The 23,949-nt window shown below is 49.3% G+C and overlaps 1 protein-coding gene across 1 annotated transcript in view; it reads right to left on the bottom strand.

Annotated features, from left to right (window-relative positions):
• LOC125727863 (roundabout homolog 1-like) overlaps positions 1-23,949 on the bottom strand; it is a 156,260-nt gene that overhangs the window by 34,838 nt on the left and 97,473 nt on the right. Inside the window, 2 exon segments of the mRNA XM_049004840.1 lie at positions 889-1,009; positions 3,919-4,076. Coding sequence (XP_048860797.1) covers positions 889-1,009; positions 3,919-4,076 — 279 coding nt within the window.

Below are 23,949 nucleotides of genomic sequence, written 5' to 3'. Positions count from 1 at the left end.
CTCGTGCCCATTGCTTCCGGGATAGGCTCCGGACCCCCCGCGACCCAGTAGGATAAGTGGTTTGGAAAATGGATGGATGGATGTAAAGTGTTACCAAATATTTTTAGCAATTTAAAAAAAATGACAGGCCTACGCATCCATATTCACTTTATCTCCTTTATTCCGTTTATGTTGACTGTGAATTTTGCTATTCACAAAATTCAGCTGTCAAAGGTTGCTAGGATACCAACACAATGCATCTTGGAATGTTGTGTCTGAAACCTTTGTCGTTTAACTGGCTAATTCCCTATATAGTGAAGTACACGGGGTTCCCATTGTAAGGAATAATGAGTGAGTGAACGAGTGAACCATTTCAAATAAGCCTTCGTTTGTCTCTACCTAACTAGATATCTCGCAGATGATCTGGGATGAGAGGTTACTGGCATTTGAATTCTCTGCCATTGAAGTATTTCTTCATGAACTGAAACTGAAAATATGTAGTAAAGATCTAACTGCATATCTACGAGATACAACATATAAACAGACGGTAAGCAGACATGGGCAGGATTAAACAAACGGGTCAAGAAGAAAGATATACAAAGGCAAATAGGGGAAGGCAGACAGCCAGACGGACAGACAGACAGACAGACATACAGACAGACAGACAGACAGACAGACAGACAGACGGACAGACAGACAGACAGACAGACAGACGGACGGACAGACAGACAGACAGACAGACGGACAGACGGACAGACGGATAGATGGACGGACAGACAGCCAGACAGACAGACAGACAGACAGACGGACAGCCAGACAGATGGACAGATGGACGGACGGACGGACGGACAGACAGACAGACAGATAGACAGACACAGTGCCGGTAAGAAGGCTGCCGCCTTGACATACCCAGCACGGTGAGTTCGGCCACGTCGCTCTCCCTCTCCCCCACCATGTTGGTGCCCACACAGACATACTTCCCCGCATCACTCTTCCTGGCGTTGGTGATCATCAGCTTGCCACCTCGGATCTGTAAGCAAAGAACGAGAGAGAACATAAGGTGGGCCATGGAACGCCAGGGAGGACGTGCAAACGTACAGGTCAGAGGGGCCAACGTTATAGTAACCTCATTAGCCAATAATATCTCTAGAATCAGTGAGTGACAAGGGAGGAGACATCTGGGAGCCAATCAGATTTCAGCTGGGACCAGTGCCCCTGTGGTCCCACCCCTGAATGTCGATCACAGAGCATCACCGTTAAATTGCGTCACAGGGGTCTGTTGTGTATCAGCTAAAGGGAGTTTTTATATACAGTCATCACCCGCCTTTCATTTCAGAAAAACAACTAAGGCAGTAAAGGACAATAAAACAGAGAAGCACCAGAAGAGAAACATCTGAGTTTCCCCCAGTTAGCTGCAGGCTCTGAAACCCATCCTGCACTCATAGGTCTTCCGCAGGACTCGTCAGAATCTTCCACTCTGATAGCCTCCGTGCCCCTGAGCCAGAAGTGGCTGCCCTTAGGCGATACCTCCAGGGAACACCGGGGGCGCTGTGCAGCAGGCTACATGGGATGGACGTCCTGGTGAGTGGGGAAACACCAGCAGGACAGTTCATGGGGAAGAACAAGCAACACCCACAACCCCCCAGGCCAAAAGGCATACGAGACATAGCCAGGAGTGTGTGAGGGAGGGGCCAGTCCTCACAAGGGTTTCACAGAAACATTAAGCACGATGAAGATCACAATGAGGATGATGATGAGGATGCAATGTCAATGTTAAAATTTGTGCATGCTGAGGGTGACGATGAATCGTAACGAGGCTTTCATGTGAATATAAACACATTTTTTACATGCAATGGAGATTCTTAAAGATTAGATTAAGGTGATTCGAGTGATTGGAAGACTGTCGAAGGGAAAGAGGGAGGGAGAGAATGAGCAATATAGAGAGAACAAGAAAGGGTGAGAGAGAAACCAAAAAAGAGAGAGAGAGAGATACTGGGAGAAGAAAGGAAAGAGAATGAGAAAGGGAGGGAGGGAGGATCTCTCAGAGGGAGATAAAGGTGCGTCTGAGGCAGTGAGGTGTGTCTCGAGAGGTGAGATCAGTGGCCCCTCACCGCAGGGCACAGTCTGTGCCAGGGACCGCTGTGAGAATCCCTCACCACGGCTGCAACCAATCAAACACCTGGCAGCTTTACAACCCCTCCCCCCGGCCAGTCAGGCAAGCCCCTGGGAATAGGGGCCCTGTGCATTCTGGGAAAAAAATCTCCACTGTGACACCGGGCTGCATTACGGATTCGGAGGTGCTCCCCTCATTTTTATAACCACTGAAGAATCCATTACAGAGCAGAGCTGTGCGTGAGCAGCGGCCTTTCAAAGGGAGCCCCCCACCCCCCCCCTACCCCCCGCACCCCACACACACACACACACACATAGACACACAGAGACCCACACTGCCCTGTGGAGATGAAAGGTTTTGAAGTGTCCTCGCATTACTGTTTGTTTTGGAACTAGTGTAAAGGCCAGGGGATGAAGGCTGGTTTACAAGCTCAGATGATGTGTGTTGAGATCAGGCGAATCCACGGGCACCTACAGACCGTCCAGGGTCCTGCCGGCCAAGTACATATATATAGGTTATCCTACGATAGCTGTAAGCGTTTGCTTTTCGGGTTTGGGATCCCCTGAGCTACAGTGAGTGGATTCTCTCCAGCTTCTCTCTGGAGCTGTGAACCCAGTGTCAGGTGATTTTATGATTTAATTACGCCTCACACAGATGGAAGTGCTCTCTCCTTTTAATTACTCTGAATGGCTGCCAAGCAACAGATCTCAATCGTCCCGAAGGGCACAGACGTCCTGAGGACTGACAGCCTGGACCTGTCGCCGGGACAATGACATGGAGCCCCCCCCATCTGTCAAGCACTGCCCACCATCCATAGTGACTGTTTGGGGTAAAACCCATAGGCCATTTTACTGGAGTGCAGGGGTGCAATTGCACCCCCCACTGGTGAGATAAAAATACAATTTGAATTTATTTAGTTTAAAAAAGTTTCATTATATTGTAAAGTTATATATGGCTTGTGTTAGTCATATCCATGTGCAATAATAATTTATTGTAATATATATTTACCTTTTTTCCCGTCTTTTTCACATGGTTGCACTCTCTCGCTTTGCACCCCCCGGGAGAAAAGCCTAGAGTCGCTTGTGGCGATGCCCACCCACATCCCGACCTCCCCCTCTGTCCGACCGCGGTGTGCCACGCTGCAGGAGGCAGAACATGGGCAGTTTGACTGAAGACGGCAGTCTGGGACATGTTTTTGTCCTTGGACATGCAAGAAGGCGGCACTAATAAGGTCATAAAAGTGAGGAGGACGCCTCGTTAAAGCACCGGACAGGGCTGACGGCCTCGACAGCTCCTCGTAGGCTGTGACGTTAATTAATAAAGGCTAACCGGCAGCTCCGCTTCTGGCCGTCCGTAAATCTGCGTTTTGTGGAGCAGGGACCGGTTAGACTCCCGGCGTACAGGTGATTGGTCTCACTTCGGCTATTTCCGTCTTTCCTGCTGAAGTTTCTCCTCTGACAGCTGCTGTCATTCCCTCTGCGCTCACAGACTCTCTGAACTAATTCTGTGTCAGTTGGGTTAGCTGCCTTGTTCGACGGTCAACAGAACCTACCATCTGTCACTGTAATATCACAGCATCTTCCTCCCTTAATGTCTCCACACCCCCCCCCCCCCCCCAAAGTTGACAATTTTCCAAACACTGGTGCCCACCCAGAAACATCCCACCCCCCATGAAAATCTTGGGCTTTCCTGTCAGAGTTGTTCTGCCACTGACATTGCTCCTGCTCCATGTGTAAGTACATCTCCCTTTCTTACTGGTTTTTATCTTATTGCCAATACACCCCCCCCCCCCCAAAAAAAAAAAAAGAAACTAAGGTGTCCCTTACCGTGATCCGTTCATCCCTGTTGTCGATGTTGCTGCCATCCTTCTTCCAGGAGATGGTGGGCTCAGGGTGCCCCCGGGGGGGCTGGCACTCCAGGACGGCAGGCTCACCTGCTGCCACCATCACGTCCGAGGGGTTCTGCCGAAAGTCGTCACGCAGAACTGTGGGGTGGGGACAGCGGGTGAGAGAGAGAGAGAGAGCGAGAGAGATGAGCCCTGATCCATTGGGGTTGGGGGCTCACTTATTCACATCTAAACATCAGAACTAACACCACAGGTCTTACAATGGTTCAGAACCAAGATGGGGGCATCATCTTAAGCAGGACCAGCTTAGGGGCAGCAGGGGGCTCAGTGGGCTGAGCCTGTGATTGGAAGGTCACCAGTGTGAGCCTGGCTTTGGCACATCTGCTCCTTGAGCAAGGCCCTAACCCCCCAGCTCCCGCATGCTGCCATGGAGGGCTGTGCTTTGTGGCCAGCTTGCTTCTACCTACCGATAGCTAACTGGGGGAGGAGTAAAGAGAATCTCTCCTTGGGGATCAATAAAGTATCAATTATTCTTATTATTAGAAACTACAACGGTCAGAGCAACTACCAGGAAACGTTTCAAGATCACAGCCAGAATCAGGACCAGAATCAGGACCAGAATCAGAACCAGAATCAGGACCAGAATCAGGACCGGAAGCATCTCCAAAATTTTAAAGCTTAACTTTAATGATCATAATCGGTATCAGGTACCAGAACCAGAAACAGCATGAGAATCAAAGGCAAACAAATAACAGCAGAACACAAAAAACACCAGAACACAAAAAACACCGGGTCAATAACCAGAATCAAGAGCGGGACCATTTCACGGTAGTCAGATTGCCAAACCCCAACCCCTTTTAATCTCAGAGATCACAGCAGAGGTTATTAATCTCCCTAACGGAACATCCCGCCCCATCATTACTCCGTCCTCGGACAACAGAGCGCAGCCTTGCAAAATGTGTGGATTTAGTATTCGGAAAACTATCCGAAGTCTTGGGTAAGCAGTGAAAATAAAGAGTTTCCTTCACGGAGCTGGTTAATGTTTCCCACGCAGTTTACCTATCAAACATTCCAGAAAGATGGCAAAAAAGAAAACGTTTCGTAAGTGCAATAAAGCTATCACACTGAAGTGTAGATAAAGCATCTATTAGCAGTGTCAACACACTCCAAAGACTGTGAGACACACACACACACACAGATTCGCCCTTAGGGGCAGGGTGAGCAAACCTGCAGGACTGAACGAATGCAAAGCAAAGGACTTTAGCCTTCGACCAAATCGGTAGTGCTCTGCTACGCTGGATACATGCACCTCAGCCAGTCCTCCTCGTGGACAGAAAGCCAAAAGGCCAAGCAAATTAAAGCAGGCGGCCGAGGTCTCTCCTCAGTTGTAATTCGATGTGCCCACACTGGCGTCAGCTGCCAAGCCTGCTCTCAGTGAAAACACCACTTGCTTTAACATTTATTATTATGACCAGCTTAACGCTATTTACTGTATTAATGGCGAGACAGCTGGTCGCTGCGGCAACCGAGAGACGACAAGAAGCTGTCGCCAAGACGCTCCCGTGCAGCTGAGCCGTGGGTGGCTGTTTTGGACGCTCCGTGTGTATTTTGGGAAGCCTCTGTTTGCTCCCCCACTGTTTCTTGGGTCCCATTTTCCGGCTTTTCTGGTTCTGTCATACTACCCATCCCATCCTCTATCACTCCATCATGGCTGTGTTCATGTCAGGGCCGAGGCAGCGTATGCGACAACCGCACCTTGGCTGACTTTACACACAGCCCATTTTCACCAGGCGCGGAATCGCAGTGGAATCGCAGTGCAGTCCTAGCCTGCACATGACAGTGTGTTTAAGAAGGGCTCAAGAACGACATTTTGAATAGAGTATTATGAGCTACACTGCATGTATTTACATGTGTTAACAGCAGGTTAATAGCTGATAAATCACTGCGATAACATGGACATGTCATGTGACAGCAGTGGTACACGTCACCACAGACTGTAACGTACACGACAGTCTGCTCAGAGATACCAGCCAGAGAGAAATCAGATTCAATACCCTCGGTAAGAACACAGAACCTCAATAGCATTACATAACACTTCACGTAAAGCAGTTATCATAATGTCTTAAAGACACCTTCATAATGCATTATAATGGTCAGTATAAGCATTAAGGATTATATTATGGAGGTATTTACAGTCTTTATATTATTATATATCAGAGCTTCATAAGGCCGTCATAATGCATAATAAACATGGTTATAATGTGTTATGCCTTTTTATAAATAGTTATAACTGTGTTTACAATACTTGAATAAATAATAATGCAAAATATTACCCAGAGTTCTAGACCTTCTGCTGTGCTTCAGAACCTCTGCAGCATTGTAGAACCTCAACAGATTTCTAGAACCTCAACAGATTTCTAGAACCTCAGCATCATTCCAGAACCTCTGGAACATTACTGAACCTTGGGAGAATTCAGGATGCTCTGTAGCACTGCACCCAGTTCTGCTTCCTGGGCTGTTTTTCATTCTGTCTGTTGCCTCCATCCTCTAAAAGGAGACACAAACGCTTCACCGAGCATAACGCCGTAGCTCTCCAAGCTCGTCTGGGCCCATGCCTTTCCCACGTTTGGAGAGCGTGTTCCAGCACTGTGTGTACAGGTGGGAGCACGCGCCCCACTCCGCCGAGAGGAGACCTCTGCCCCAGCCAGCATAGCACAATTCTTTTCTTTACTTTGCTGCCTTCGCGGGGAAATTGCAAACAGATGGTGAAATGTCAGATTACAGCCAGGCTGGTGCACCGCAGAGCTCCCCAGCCGCTGGCCACTGGCGAAAATGAGGTCTCAGCATCTCCCGTTGGCACCAGGGCCCGGGGCCTCATGGGGGCTCCAGCCTGTGCCCGTGTGACCTTCAGTGGTGACTGGGAAGAGAAGTGTCATGATAAATAAAAGATCATGTTAAGAAGCTGCTAATGCCATTTTATGCCAGAATGTCCCTTTCGAAAGAGGAGAAGAGCTTTTCCTCTGCCCTGATTTCCTGTCTGGGGGAGAAAAGAAGAGGGGAGGAGACAAGGAGAGAGGGGGAAATGGGGGATGAGAGGTAGGGGGGATGCCCACCGACAGGAAGAGTAACTGGACAGAAACACAAAAAGGCTATCAGAGCTGGGAGCAGTTGCCATGGCGACCCAGTGGTAAATAAGACCGGAGCTGAGCACATGGCGTGACTGGTGACCGGCCAGACGCTGAAACCAAATGCCAGTAATGAGAAAATATCATATGGGTAATCTGGCCCAGATGTGCCTCTCTGACCCCCCCCCCCAGCTTCTCACGGGGAGTCTGCTACTGGCAGGCCACACCCACCTACCCACCCAGAGAAATAAATTACTGTATTTATTACCCTTGATCAAAAAAGAGCTCAGGTGCTGTCAGTCACGGTGGATCTGTGTGGAATAGGTCACATGGTCAAAGTCATGCCATGGCAAAGGCGTCCCTGGGTGGGGCTGTGCGGTAATGCAGCACTGACCGCTTTCCCAGAGCTTAGCCATATACTCCGCTGCTACTCTGCTGCCACGTAGAAGCGCGGGGGGGGGGGCAAAGGTTGCTGGGGAAGCCCACTACCATGACCCTTGCAGAGGCCCAGCCAGCACTCTGTATCACACTCAGAGATCTAGGGGGTGTTCTTCAGAAATGCTAGCCCAGGTTTGCTCATGCTGGGGGCTGGGGGTGGTAGTCGGCTAAGGGTAGTTTCTGTTCCAGGACACAGGTGATCCATTCTTGCTCCTTGCAATAGGACATTTAATAACACCCCCCTTTACAGGACACCCAGCAGGAGGTGTGATTACCACCATTCAACAATCAAACCATTTGCTAAGTCCAGCTCCATAGTAACACCGCAGTAACACCATCGCCAACCCCTCAGTATAAAACACTGTGCAGCCTGTCAGACCCCCCCCCCCCCCATGAGGTATCGCTGAGCTACTACAGTACAGAGTCAGTACAATACAGCTTCGCACACCTCCCATCCCGGTCACACCCCCTCGAACTCCCCACAACATGGCACCTGTAATAAGTGCCCTTTAACAACTTTTCTATTCCTACACGCCATCCAATCAGCTGCCACAGATTCGCCATCACTTCAAAGAGCCCACCTGATTCTCCCAGCCCCCAGGGGACGCTCATCGTGTACATCCACGAAACAGGCAAGGAAGCTTCATCTTGTCAGATAAGGACTCATCAACTCTAAGCCCCCGGGCTTTAGAAGCACAGCGGGTGCAATCCAGACACGTTTCCCATGATGCACCTGTCCAGGCCCAAACGGGCGATGCTGGTGATGGCCGTACACCATTGTCCAGACTCCCGGCCATGGCGATGATGCTACAACTGGGCCTCTCTGGAATCATTGTACATCTAAAATGCTTCCCAACCAGATTCATCCGGACGTGACTCGGATGTATGCGGATCCAAGATCGAGGGAATCGGGACAGCCAAACGGGACAGGGAACGTCCTTCTCCGTCTTTGTTCGCTCTTCTGAAGATGGAGATTAAAGCTCTCCTGCTATGTATAGAAACTACTGACAAACAGGGCATTGGTGGGGAGGAGGCATGCCAGATAGGCCAGCGGGGGGGGGCAGCCTCTGATAGAAGGTGGGATCTGACAGAGGGAGCTCACATGTCTGTCAGAGAGGGTGACCGAAGAAGGGGGGGGTGGGCTTTTATCATGCCCTCTGTTCTGCCAATGTGAGAGCCGCCCCCTCCTCTTAGACCCACCCAAACCCCCCAGGGCCTGCAGGAGTAGTTTGCCCTTACTCTGTCCTCACACTGCCTTTGTTATCCCCCTGTCTCTCCTTACCCTGTCCTCACACTGCCTTTGTTATCCCCCTGCCTCTCCTTACTGTCCTCACACTGCCTTTGTTATCCCCCTGCCTCTCCTTACTCTGTCCTCACACTGCCTTTGTTATCCCCCTGCCTCTCCTTACTCTGTCCTCACACTGCCTTTGTTATCCCCCTGCCTCTCCTTACTGTCCTCACACTGCCTTTGTTATCCCCCTGCCTCTTCTTACTCTGTCCTCACACTGCCTTTGTTATCCCCCTGCCTCTCCTTACCCTGTCCTCACACTGCCTTTGTTATCCCCCTGCCTCTCCTTACTCTGTCCTCACACTGCCTTTGTTATCCCCCTGCCTCTCCTTACTCTGTCCTCACACTGCCTTTGTTATCCCCCTGCCTCTCCTTACTCTGTCCTCACACTGCCTTTGTTATCCCCCTGCCTCTCCTTACTCTGTCCTCACACTGCCTTTGTTATCCCCCTGCCTCTCCTTACTCTGTCCTCACACTGCCTTTGTTATCCCCCTGCCTCTCCTTACTCTGTCCTCACACTGCCTTTGTTATCCCCCTGCCTCTCCTTACCCTGTCCTCACACTGCCTTTGTTATCCCCCTGCCTCTCCTTACCCTGTCCTCACACTGCCTTTGTTATCCCCCTGCCTCTCCTTACTCTGTCCTCACACTGCCTTTGTTATCCCCCTGCCTCTCTCTCCCATCATATATACAGTTTTCACAGTCCAGCTATTCCCCAGGACTCCGCTACAACTGCTCCAGACCAGTCACTTTTCAGTGAACATTTCCCTTTGCTCAGGAGTCTCCTGGCGCTTTTCCACTGGCGTTAAGGAACCAAGCTGTTCCCAATTCGTACCGCGAAGAGAGACTAGTTACCATGCGGTTCCAGCACGGTTCCAGCTCGCTTCGGTTTCCCACTGCAGAAGAGTCGGCTCGGTAAAGGCGTGGCGTGAAAAGTGACAGTGACGGAAAACTGAATAGATGCTTGATTACTGTTCACATTGTGTACATCAAGATTTACTATGTGCTAATTTCCATTTGCTCGTCTGTGAGACCGGCGTCTTATGCATCAAACGCTAGTGGAATTAGCATTGGCTTGCATAAATTTGCTTTACGAATACATTCCGTTCAGCTGTTTAGTAAATACTAAAGTAGGTGGTTGGAAATATTCATGCTCCGAGATATCGGGAATGCATCACAATGTGCAATACTACTAATAATGAATAATTTTTACAATATACCCTTATTCCTTCAGATAATCCATGCAGAGAACATGCCATGCATTTTGACCAATCAGACGGTGGTGATGCAACCAGCTGGGTTTACGCATGCTTTCTGCCCTGCGTTTAAGCAGGACCATGTCAGCATGGGTACGGCTCTCATACTTTACTATGGAAAACCGTCAGTTTGTGGTACAGGTGCGGTAAGGTTCAGTTTTTGGTGACAGTGGGAAAACACCATCTGTCTCTCTGCACCTTACCACAGTGAACAGGAAAGTGCTTATAATCAGGAAGGATGGATGCGGGGGTAGAGGGGCAGAGGGGTAGAGGGGCAGAGGGGCAGAGGCAGAGATGGAAGGAGACCGGAGAAAAAAGAGAGGAACAGGAGAACAGGTGACGGAAGAAAAGGGGGAAGAGAAACAAAGGGAAGAAAAGAGAAATAGGGAAAGAGAAGAACAGACCCAACATAAAAGGAGATAAAACAAGGTTAAAAAGAAGAGAAAATGAGAGAATGAGAGAATAAGAAGTAAAAAAAAGAAAGACAGGATACTGGAAGAGAGATTGCTGCTCAAAATAAAGGCCTCAAATCCCTTATTAATTCTTAATAAGAAAAGCTAATAAAGCTGCCCCCCCTTCCTGAAAAGTGAGGTTCTGGGGGTAAAACGGCAATAAACAAGAAAGCCCAGTTGAGATACTGTAATGCACAGATTTATACCACCGGGAGAGCTCTGCACAAGAGCTAAGCAGCATGCATGGAGCTCGCCGAGTGCTTTATAGGTGCTGGGTGCTCCCACTGACACAGGAGACATTCCCTTGGTGATTTAGAGCCTGCCCTCCCCCAGCCTGCAGTCTGACCCATGTCCTGGGGGGAAATTTAAGGCTACGATATGCCCAGGTTGGACAGCCTCCAAATATGTGCAGAATTTATGACACGGTACCTCCCCCCCCCCCCCCCCCCCTGAGGTTTTAATAACAGAGTTTATGTTTTGTGCAGGCGGGAGAAAGCGCACCTCCTGTGGGTTTGTCCCCCCCCAGGCAAAACCGTCACATACATGCTGGCAGGAGACACGGATACACGACACCTGTCACAGCGGAACGACACGCGTGTGCCACAGTGCTTTTACGACGCAGTCAATCACGCAGCGACAGTATGGGCAGACACCTGCTTTCTGCTGCTCTTCGCCTTGTACCGACAGCCCGCCTGGGCTGGAGGGCATCCCATTTGGGTGGGGGGGGGCAACGGAGGAATATAAGACAAAGGTACACACCCATAAAGAGCTACATACTGTGAGAGTCACGGTTAATAAAACACATGCAAAGCAAGTCTTTGCTAACTTGTTCATACCTCAGCCCACCTGCGCAACTACATAAAACTGTGTGTGTGCGTGTGTGAGACTACAGGGCCCTCAGCAGCTTCCAGTGTGCCCCCCCCCCCCCATAACACTGCACACTGCAGCCTTGGGAGGGTCTGCGCACGTGCTGATGTGCATGAAGACTGAATACTTCCTTATCCCGCACAAGCAGCAGATCCTTTATGCCCCCCGCCAGCTGTAGAGCGGGTGAAATGCTGCCTGTGAGAAGATCTAGGATAGACTACCTTGGGGGGGGGGGATACTGGTAGGACCTGAAAGACACAAACAGCCTCCACCATGCCTACTCCTTTGTTTGCTTTAGACCAAATACAAACAGGCTCAGCTTATGGTTTCTTGGGCAATAAAATCCAAGTTTCGGTACATCAGTGCCCTAAACACACCGGGTCACACCAGGACATTAAAAAACTGAAAAATTAAGAAGTCGCTTCCATAAGTCTTGGGACTTCAGAACTTACATCTGAGTTACTGTGGGCCAAAGCAGAACAAACCAAGTAATGGCCACAATGTGGGCAACTGTGTAAATTATTACAGAACTATTCGTAGCACCAATCCCCAGCACCAGAGCTGGACAGCCAATGAGAAAACTGCCTGGGTGGAACCTGACGGGCTCCTCCTCCTGAGTTTGATGATAGGCTCCTCCCCCACTGATGGTAGGCTCTCCATATGTAGGTAACCTTTCCTCCACAAGCGCAAGCAGAGCAGTGGCAGTCGATCCCACCCACACAGAACCAGGGAGGAGTACAGAGATCTGGATGGACTTCCTAACTACAGCTGGCAGGAATCAAAACACGGACTCCACAGGAGTAGTGAAAACTCAGAGAAAACACAATGTCACATTTGTTAGACGGCTGACATGTTTAGCCAGTTCACCGCCCGTCACAGGACCAGTGGGGAAAAAGATCCATCCTGTCAGCCCTCCATCCAGATGGGGTCCAATAACCAGCGATCCTTCCGGTCTCTTTCTCAAAGGAAACCCAATTCAAAAACTTCAGTTTCTTTTCACAAAATTCCAGGCACACCCCCTCTCCCCCATGAGGCCCCTCCCTCACCCCCCCTTACTACCACCTTGTCAATCTTTCTCAAAGGTGCTTTTCTTCCCTCTGGCTCCCCCGAGAGGAAGGCACCCCCACCCCTAGCAAAGAGACACATCTAATATTCCTGCATCACTGCTGCATTTACATGCTGCTACTGAACACCTCTCAGAATTATTATACGGCAGTAATATAAGATGCTCCAAAAGTCTAACGGTCTTTAAGCTATAAAAACTTCACCAGTATGAATGCCAGAAACTTACAAAAAAAAACAAAAATTTTTTTGCTTATTCAATGTTATGAATTTGGACTAATACATATTTTTTTCAGTCCCTCTGTTTGAAGATGCCAACCATGAAATAAGAACTGTGGTAGTTAAATTATAAATCAACCTCTCTGATAACTCTAGTTGAGCCACTTAGAATAAAACTCTGAAGCTCGCAGTTTGGTGAGTGAAGAAAATCTCTTTTATTCCAGCAAAACTCTCCAGTCACACTCTGGCACTCGGTAGCAAGTCACCCGGAGCAAGCAGCTGATAAACCATAACTCCCAATTCCCTATAAGGACTTCTAAGCCCTGATTGGTCACAAAACACCAACAAACCGAGCTCAAACGTATTTCTGCTAATAAGATTTTAAACCCCCCCTCCCCTGGTTGACAGTTTATATCGTTGGCCCCCCAGAGGTCTCTACACATGTTAATGTGCATATGGTGACAGAATTATTAGTAATAGTCTGTTATTAGTAGTAATAGTCCATCCATCCATCCAATTTTGACCTTATCCCAGAGGTTAGGGGTGCAAGACAGGGAATAACCCAAGATGGGGTCCCAACCCATCGCAGGACGCATTCACACACCATTCACATGTACGGGCAATTTGGTAACTCCACCTCAGCATGTATTGGGACTGCGGGGGGGAAACCAGAGTACCTGAAGGAAACCCCATGACAACACAGGGAAAACACACAAACTCCACACACACATGCTGGAGACTCGAACCCGGGTCCCAGAAGTGTGAGGCAACAGTGCTAACCACTGCACCACTGCGCTGACCATCCAAACTATAACAACATATCCCAGCCCTGATGAATAGGGGTCTAGCCACCATGCCATTTCCTGAAATGTACACTAGCTATTCTTACAGTAACCCCCACCCCCCCGGAATGGACTGCTAGAAGGCCTTTGTTTCCTAACAGGACCCTAATTGGTATTATGCATGCCAATGTGTCAAAACAGCTGTATGAGCTATGAGCATATCCATGCGGACACATCTGTGCAAACAGGTTATACTAGAGCTGCCTGAATATCTGGGATTATTAGGCCAAAGAGCACTTGGTGCTTGTGTGTCCGTATGTGTGTGCATGTGCGTGCGTGTGTGTGTGTGTGCGTGGGTTTGTGTGTGTGTGCGTGGGTTTGTGCGTGCGTGTGTGTGCGTGGGTTTGTGTGTGTGTGTGCGCGTGGGTTTGTGTGTGTGTGTGCGTGTGTGTGCGTTTGTGTGCGTGTGTGTGTGTGCGTGTGTGTGCGTGCGTGGGTTTGTGTGTGTGTGTTTGTGTGTGTGTGAGTGGGTTTGTGTGTGTGTGTGTGTGTGGCAGCAACACGCCCAGGAAATGTTAACACGTCGCACTGCTAGAATGAGAAGCTGTAAATCTGGCCAGAATGGAAAGCATGTTTATTCTCAACGGTAAAAGGCGAAAGGTCACCGGGGCGCTTTGCAGAAGGGCAGCGTTTTACTTTGACTTTGATGAGCACGTGCGTGACCGTGTCTGCGTGATCGTGTGTGCGTGATCGTGTCTGCGTGATCGTGTCTGCGTGACCGTGTCTGCGTGATCGTGTCTGCGTGACCGTGTCTGCGTGATCGTGCCTGCGTGACCATGTCTGCGTGATCGTGTCTGCGTGACCATGTCTGCGTGATCGTGTCTGCGTGACCATGTCTGCGTGATCGTGTCTGCGTGACCGTGTCTGCGTGATCGTGCCTGCGTGACCATGTCTGCGTGATCGTGTCTGCGTGATCGTGTCTGCGTGACCGTGTGTGCGTGATCGTGTCTGCGTGATCGTGTCTGCGTGACCGTGTCTGCGTGATCGTGTCTGCGTGATCGGGTGCTGGAAGGACCTTTGCTCTCACATGTTCCCACGTATGTCTGCAGTCGCAGTTCAATAATCAACACCGATAATGCAAAATGAAATCGACAAACGTGCAGCTCACGTCAGACCTCTTTTTTTAAGGACCTCTGGCCAGAAGGCTATAAGTTCACATCTCATGTACCCACTGACCATATGGGACAGATTGAAAATGAGCCCCATTAAATGGACGTGGCCAGAAACATCCGGAACCAGGCGTTAACCGAGGGCCAGGCTTCATCACGAAGACAAGGAGACGACGATGTAAAGTAAACAGCTGGCTGTGGAAGAACTTCAGCAGAGTGCTTTCCGAGCCTGGCTTGTGTTTTTGGGGATGGCTGGCTGAGATGAGACATAGTCACTTTGAAAGGCATCACTTAACTTAATGCATATCACTGGCAATCAAATATACCAGGGAATATACACAAACTTGTGGTTTTCCCAGCAGGGAATTCTTCTGTCATAGATACAACCTTTCTCCAGATCCCACTTATTCCAGAACCGCTTTAACTGTGTGTGTCTGGTCTAGCCACTCTAGATCTATGGTAACTGTCAACTGCGAAGTTTCCAACATGTCTGCACTGGACTCCTGCATTCACTAGTTCCTTGAAGTGGGGGGGGGCACCACATTAAAGCCCCCACCACTGTCTCCTTCCCCTTTCCCAGTCTCACCACAGTCTATTTCCACACTCGGCCTGCTGGCTGAGGATTCCGAACTGGGATAGCCTCATATTTCCCCCTCCCACCCGATCCATTAGCTGCTTCTCGGTTTCACCAGCGCCGCCAAACAAATGCAATAACATCATTCCAGATCAGCCGCAAAGTTCATCTGTCAAGGCCTATAAGGTGGCTCATCGTCAGCATTAATAATTGTGTTGTATAAAATACTTGCTGTTTTGGCATAAAGATTTGCCAGCCACAGGGGATGAGGAGAAGAAGCCAAATCGCTCGTTTGTGAAGTTCTACTCCGAGCCCCAGTTCTTTGAGGATTTCCGAAAAGCATTTCATCAGGTGGTACAAACGATCGGCACACTTCTAGCAGACCCTCTAGCGTGGGACGACGGCTCCAGATTTAATCATGGCGGCAGAAAATGGAGCGAGGAAAGGGCACAGTAACCCTTGGGTTACCACAAAGTCCACTTCAGCTGGCCTGCCGGAATGGACAGGGCGAGAGCAATCCTTAGCTCCACATTTCTGCATTTTGGAGCCAAGGGTGAATGATCTTGGGCCCGTTGCCATGGTGATCTTGAGGTGGGGGGTTTCAGTGACGGGGGCTGCTCCTGCTGACGGTAGCCAGCCAGTGTTGGCCTTGAGAAGGTTTTGGCATGGGTGAGCTCACAGATGATTTGTTTTACCAGGAATATATTTATTTTTAGACAAATGGTTATTCATCCTTGTTCCTTGGTCTGGAATTATTCAAGGGGCTCGACTTTATTGTGTCGAAGTGGAGTCAACGGGCCGGCATGCAGCGCTTGACAGCACTGAGAGCTGTCCACCACCCCCTACGCTCGGACACGCTGGCTCATGCACAATAGTGGGTCCACATCCAGCACCTCTTTGTCCACATCAACAGCTTTGTGCAATAAAGAACAGCTGGACCGGCCTCTCACTCCAGAAGTAACTGGCCTGCAGCCGCCACCCAGGACTGCAGCAGGAGGAATGCTGCACAACTGCTGATTTAACATTGTAGATACTCACAAGTAGTGTCACACTCACACTATTACAGACACTAAACAATCCTCCCTATACGCACACACATTGTCTCCACATACACATCCATTGACTGCCCCTTCATCTTTCCCCAAACACACACACACACACACACACACATACACAAGCACGTCCACGGGTAAATTCCTGGCCCAAGAGATGACCTTCTGCAGGAGGTCTGGTTTCATGCGTGAAGATCCAAAGCGCAAGTAGGAGAACATGCATATTGTATGAGCAAAAGCGCTGATCTTGTCTTGTCTCTGATTTTGTATTCTGTTTAATCTTTAGGTCAAAGGAAACCAGAGAGCCTGCGAGGTGCAGAAAGCAGTGTGGGGGGAGGGGGGTATTTGGGATGGGTGGGGGTGGCATTGATTGGCATTCCATTTGTACTACTCAAAACCGCCGACTAGTGCAAGTGATGAACCTCACTGTTATAGAGTATGATCCATGCTTTAAGAAAGCATATTCACAAATTCACAGAGAAGCCAGGAGAGGAAAACATCTCTTATTGCATATGTAACTTGTACCACAACATTTAACTATATTGGACATTCAACCAGGAAGGCAAGTGTATCCCTTTCATGAAGGAGATCTTCCTCATCATTGGTGCCTTCATTGTGATGGCTTGTCTCTAAATACTCAGTGTCCCTTTCATTTCATGGAAGACTCCTTAGATTTCCTATGACAAGCGCAAATTCTCTATTCCCCAGCACGGTTAACACACACAGAGTACTAGGGCTTGTAAAACGAACCCTCCAGCTATCTCAGAGGTGACAGTCCCCAAGGTGAAGGACAAGAGGACAAAGTGGTGAGTACTTGTGCTCATTGTTGATACAGTTCACTGTGATGTACTGACTCTTATTAAGATTATTCATCATTTTCCTCAAAATGGAACCATCTGAAGTGTTAAACATTTCCTTTAAGAGCCTGCTTAAGGGAGATCATTATTGCAGCAAAGTCAGTTCTCCAAACAGATTAGGGAACATCGGTTCCATCTGAACAGGGAAAGATGAGATATAAAAGGAAGATTTGATCTTAATGGTCACAAGATGATCATGTTTGTGGAAATGCACATCTGCCACACTCACACTGTCCATTCCTAAATCTCTATTTGGACCGTAGTTCTGCTGAAATGGAGAAGGCCGTCACGGTGTGTGCTGGACCACCCCGGACATTTTGATTTCATATGTTTACCGTTCGTTCACCTAGGTGCCCTAGAAGTTAAACACTCATCACTATGCAAATTATTTGGGAAGTCGAGTCAAAACCACAGCTCTAAAAGACAGGCGTCATCTCCTTTGCCACAGGAATGGAGATGAGTGTCATACTCTGCTACATTCCCCTGTGCCTCATAAAGTAGGGTAGAGTGAATGGGACAAATTGTGAGTCTCCTCCCTCTGGTTTCTCTTCTGTGACAGGGACACAGTCAGCCAGCTGGGGAGACAGCAGAACACTGCACCATTAGAATTAGTCAAGTCTTGGAGGGACCACCGGAAAACCTTCATGTGTTCCATGGCTTCAACAACTTTTTTCCTACTCAGAACTTCTCCAGTGGTCCTTAGCATACTTAGCACCAGGCTGACGTTCACGTGTGAGTGTGTTCGCGTGCCTGAACGAGCACAAGTGTGTGTGTGGATGTGCAATCAGTTAGAATTCCTGGAATGGAAACACCCGCACACAGCCTCACTACATCCTTTCACATCTCCCTGTCACCTTTTATCTTCTCCTCTCTTTCCTTGCTTCTCCCCTACACCCCCACCCCCACCCCAGGCCGCTCCTCATCACTCTAGCATCTCTGGAATTTCTTGGGAAACCGCACAGCTGCGATTGGGACGGCAAGGCTAAACAGGATCTTCTTCTGACAGGAGGCTTTTCTTCTCTGGCTCGTGTGTGCGTCTGTGTTATTTTTCAGATGCAAGAGTCGGGGGGTGAATTGGCAATGAGGAAAGGGGTTTCAACCTCCGCTGTAGGGACGGCATGCTTGGTGCCACGTTTGCATCGACGGTTGCACCCGATCTCAGCCCGCATTGGACTACCACGCTTGGGAAGCTTGCGACGCTCATCATGAAGGCTTCCTTCAGTTCGATTTCACTGCGTATCATTTCCTGTTCCATCAGGCGGCATGAAATCAGAGACAGATGCTGAGTGAATCGTACACTTAGCGCCTCTCGCAGCATCCAGACAGAGATGATGTTACATTACTGAAGTTGACTAAACACAAGGTATCCACTGCACATTCTGAGTTAGCTAATAGTTTCTCAGTACTGCACTTTGATCGCAACTCGATGTTGACGACATCCTAGGAAATGAGAGGCTCCCATGACTAGCGTGTCTGAAAGATGATGATAGTTCTGCCATAAGAGACCGCCCTGTGTCCAGCAGATTCTGATCCTGGCAACAAAGGAAAATGAACAGACAGAGAGGGATCTTTAAAAAGGGGACCTTAATTACACCAATTTGGGTCAAGTTTGTATATCAATCTGATGGATTAAAGCCTCTTCAGTAGAATAACAGAAGCCACAGATAAAAATTTACATTTACATTTACTTTATTTAGCAGAAGATTTTTGTCCAAAGCGACAAACATGTGAGGCAAATAGCACATCACACACGCACATACACACACACACAGACAATTATGCATCTTATACAAACACGCGCACTATTTACAGGGCACAGGGCACATTCCTTAACTGGATAATTTACTTCTGCTTCACTGTCAGAAGAGGGCAAGCGAGGCCAAAAAGACGAATGTGACAAGGTCAGAGGAATGGTACCTCCCCGCATAGATCTTACTTATTTTTGGATGGGCCGGCGTGAAAACAGGGACCTGGCCTGCCGAAACGCGTAACCTCGTGTGACAAATTCCAGCATCATGGTCTGTTTCAATTAACGCTGCCGCTGAGAGGAGACATGACCGGAGCAGCATCCCACGCTCGGCAAACGGGCTCGTCTTCCCCTGCTGTTCCAGTCTCTGAGTCTTGGCTTCCCTGCCACTCGTAGTTTCACACATTCATTCATTTGAGCGCTAACTCTTTGAGTAGCTCACTCGATCGCTGCCTTTCCACCGATGTGACGTGCTGAAAAAGCAGTTAGCACTGTACACACTTCTTATTGGAATACTATGGGCAATGCTAAACGGATATGAACCTGACTGAATCAATGGTAAACTGCCGGTTAAGCAAGGGTGAATATCCTGTTTGGCAAAACCTTTAGACCCACCCAAGGTCAGGGAGAGTTCAACATTCAACATATACACCTTGCACAAATGTGTGCAGACAAGGGTGTAGGAGAGAGTTTAGTATTGGGGGGTACACAACTTAATAATTTAAAAGTTAGGTCAACTTTTTGAGAGGATGAAGGTAAACACATGGATTTACACAGTTCTCTGCTAATCTCATCCAACCTGAAAGAAGCCTCTCAGCCATAGACTCTATGGGTGACTTCAATCGAGCTCTCTGCCTTTGACTATTCGGGTCTGACAGAATCCTACCCTACTTCTAGACAGCAAAGGCCAAGCCCTGCTTTGTGAGTGCCAACACATAAGGTTGTCCTGTGTGGAGCCAGAATGGCTGGCAGGTCTTCTAATTGCATGGTGCTACAATATGTTCCCTTTCTTCATCTGCTGGAAGACTGTGAACATTAATGACCAGCCCACAGACGCTATGTGCCGTTACATAGGTCTGTAATTGGCCAAAGACCACTAAGTTCTGACCAGGATTTAGTGGTCTGTGAAGCCCTCCGCCTGCCACACGGTATCCCGCAGAGCTAATGCCAGATCATCCTCATGTTTGGGGCCTGCGCCGCTCGCAACAAATGCATCATGGGAATGGGAAAGAGAAGGGAAAATCTGCTCCTGAAATGATGGGAATGGGAAAGAGGAGGGAAAATCTGCTCCTGAAATGATGGGAATGGGAAAGAGAAGGGAAAATCTGCTCCTGAAATGAGCAGAAGAAAAGACAGAGAGACACAAGGGATGTGTGGACAGTCTTTAATTAGCTTCAATTGGCTGCTTTTTCATCGTGACACTTCTCTCAGTATGCGTGTCTATACAGTATCTGTGTGCCTATATGAATGCTGTGAAGACAATGTTTGAGATAATGTCCCCACTAATAGACATTAAGAGGACATCCCCAAGAAACAAATGGTTGTTTTACAGCTTTATCTGGTTTTGTGTGTGATCTATATCAGTGTTTTCTTTCTGTTTTGCTGGTCACAGACTGTTAACTAAAGGCTCAAAGGACAGTAGAAACAAAGATAGTTTTATATAATGTTTCTGTGCATGTGTGTGCATGTATGAGAGACACACACATGCAGTGTTTACAGCAATGTGGTGGGGGGCAGGGGGGGTGGGGGGTTCAATGCCAAAGGTGAGGTAATGACAAAATGGGTAAGGGAATCTTAGTAAAAAAGGCCAAAGGATGGCAGGGGTGGGGGGTTGGTTGGCACAGCCACATTTTGTAGGTGGAGTTTACTCCTCTCACGCCCCCCCCCCCAATCTGAGAACCCCTTAAAAAAATAATGAAATAAAATAAAATGGCAAATGGTGAATGCAACACCAGATGGCTTTGCTCACCCATCACGGGGGCCGACCCCCCCGACCCCATCCTGTCGATAGCCACCCTCTCCTGTCATGACCCCCAACACCTAAAGCCCCCAGTGTTACAGATCACCTTCTATTAACCGCTACAGGCTCAACAGACACTGAACAGACCTCACAGTTTGTCAATAAAGGGATTTATTTCAAACCCAGGGAAAGTGTCTGATTGGCCCTCCTTCAGATCAGCATTGATAGCTACATGACATGAACAGACCTTGTTCGGAGCATTATAAACAAGGGCTAATGCGCATTCTTCATTCTTCTATAACGTGTTTCACTTTTAATGCAGTAGTGTATAAGGTTACATAAACACTTAAGTGGTTAAGTGTGCAAATAAATCACTGTGAAAGTTATTCAGCAAATGTATCAGCCCGATACACAGAAAGACATTAAGAGTGGATTGTGAGGGCTTTGTAAAGCAGTCGATTCACAGTCTGCCTGGTGCCTGTCAAGCTCTACAGTACTACCCTCGCCAAGCCGTCACAGACAGCGGGGGAGCCAAACACACAAGGTCTATTCTGAGCCTGACCCCCCCACACACACCCTACACACACACCAGCCCACTACACTGCGATGCTCATTCCTATTCACCCCTAATTAACTCCATTACCCTCTGATTACATGACACCAGAGGAGGGCTTAACTCAATTAGGGGGCCACCGCACAGGGAGCAGGACTCTCGGCCTGGCACAGGCATTCGTGCACCCGGCAGCTGCACCCAGACTCACCCGTGAGAGGGGATAGAATGTAACAAAGAGGCGAGCCGCAGGTATCGTGCAAACAGGACCGTGACCGCGGAGCCAAGTAGAGATGCCGTAAAGGCGGGAGATGTCAGGGTGTGAAGGCTGGGAGCACTGATCAGGACTCCATCAGTGAGGGAAAGGAGAGAAAAGAAAGAGGGGAAAAGAGGAGGAGGAGAAGAAGAGAAACCCAAACCCACCTAGGAAAGATACTGATACCCCACCATGCTCCATCTATCTCTCTGTGTCTCACTATGCACCACAAATATTTACACAGCAAATGTCAGGCACATGGGAAGAATGAGGGAGAGATGAAGAGATGGAGAGACAGATGGGGAGCTGGTTTCTGAAAGCGGGAATCGAGGAGTGGAACAGAACGCACGTCTAATAATGCACTCAAAACCTGCTGAAAAGTAGCTATTTGCTTTCATTTCCTCTCTGCTTCACTGTTCACAGCCTTACAAGGACGGCTCCCTCACACAACCCCCCCACTCACAGCCCACACGAACCCCACCAGCCTTAGCTCTTACCTCGGGCAGACACAGATCACCTCCACCTGTAGAGTTTTATGAAATTACCCAAGTAGCAGTCCACAGGTGGTTTGTGCAAAATGGGGATTTAAGGTGGGGGGGGGGGGCAGCAGTATGAGGCAGTAACTGAAGCCACACAAAATACTAATAAAGTAGAATCAAACCTTGAAAGAATAAGATATAAAAAATCATCCATCCATCCATCCATCCATCCTCCCCAGTGCCCCTGGGCACACGTCTATCATGGCGACTCTCAAACAGACACTTCTGGAAGGTTCTGACCGGGTCTTTGGCAGCGAGTGGCATCAGGGGGGTCCATGGAGATCCTCACTCAATGATGGATATGCACACCTCAGCACACTTACACAGCACATAAATCTGCCGCTAGGGCCTGTCCCAGTGCCGACAGCCCCGGGGACGAGGAGGCAGGTGCTGGGGAGGGGGGCTGGATGCGATACCTGCCAGATTTGGGGGGCAGGAGGACAGAACTCTGATGCACAGTAATGAGGGATGGCAGCAGTATGGGGGGGGGATACCAGGATGTCTCTGCAGTGAGGGCTGCTTCACTCCAGGCTCTCCCTCCCCCTAGAGGAAAGTCTCTGACTGTTCCAGTCCCTATATGTCTGTCTGTCTGTCTGTCTGTCTGAACATCACCCCAACTCTGTCTGTCTATCTGTCTTCCCATCTATGTCTCTGTCTTTTCCCATGTCTCTTCCTGTCTCTCCTTCTCAGGCTCCCACCCCACCTCTTATTCCTGCTTCCTTTCCCACCCATTTCTCTCTATCCTTCTCCCTATCTCGCCCAGTCTCTCCCTCTCACTCCCTGTCTCTCTCTATCTCTCTCCCTATCTCACCCAGTCTCTCCCTCTCATTCCCTGTCTCTCTCTATCCCTCTCCCTATCTCGCCCAGTCTCTCTCTCTCACTCCCTGTCTCTCTCTATCTCTCTCCCTATCTCACCCAGTCTCTCCCTCTCACTCCCTGACTCTCTCTATCCTTCTCCCTATCTCGCCCAGTCTCTCCCTCTCACTCCCTGTCTCTCTCTATCCCTCTCCCTATCTCGCCCAGTCTCTCCCTCTCACTCCCTGTCTCTCTCTATCTCTCTCCCTATCTCACCCAGTCTCTCCCTCTCACTCCCTGACTCTCTCTATCCTTCTCCCTATCTCGCCCAGTCTCTCTCTCTCACTCCCTGTCTCTCTCTATCTCTCTCCCTATCTCACCCAGTCTCTCCCTCTCACTCCCTGACTCTCTCTATCCTTCTCCCTGTCTCGCCCAGTCTCTCCCTCTCACTCCCTGTCTCTCTCTATCCCTCTCCCTATCTCGCCCAGTCTCTCCCTCTCACTCCCTGACTCTCTCTATCCTTCTCCCTATCTCGCCCAGTCTCTCCCTCTCACTCCCTGTCTCTCTCTATCCCTCTCCCTATCTCGCCCAGTCTCTCCCTCTCACTCCCTGACTCTCTCTATCCTTCTCCCTATCTCGCCCAGTCTCTCCCTCTCACTCCCTGTCTCTCTCTATCCTTCTCCCTATCTTGTCCAGTCTCTCCCTCTCACTCCCTGTCTCTCTCTATCCTTCTCCCTATCTCACCCAGTCTCTCCCTCTCACTCCCTGTCTCTCTCTATCCCTCTCCCTATCTCACCCAGTCTCTCCCTCTCACTCCCTGTCTCTCTCTATCCCTCTCCCTATCTCACCCAGTCTCTCCCTCCTGCTCCCTGTCTCTCTCTATCCTTCTCCCTATCTTGTCCAGTCTCTCCCTCTCACTCCCTGTCTCTCTCTATCCTTCTCCCTATCTCACCCAGTCTCTCCCTCCCGCTCCCTGTCTCTCTCTATCCCTCTCCCTATCTCGCCCAGTCTCTCCCTCCTGCTCC

This window comes from Brienomyrus brachyistius, unplaced genomic scaffold (genome assembly GCF_023856365.1).
Source record: "Brienomyrus brachyistius isolate T26 unplaced genomic scaffold, BBRACH_0.4 scaffold123, whole genome shotgun sequence".
NCBI lineage: Eukaryota > Metazoa > Chordata > Actinopteri > Osteoglossiformes > Mormyridae > Brienomyrus > Brienomyrus brachyistius.
Note: the sequence above shows the minus strand (reverse complement) of the source record. Positions and strands in the feature narration are given on the sequence as shown.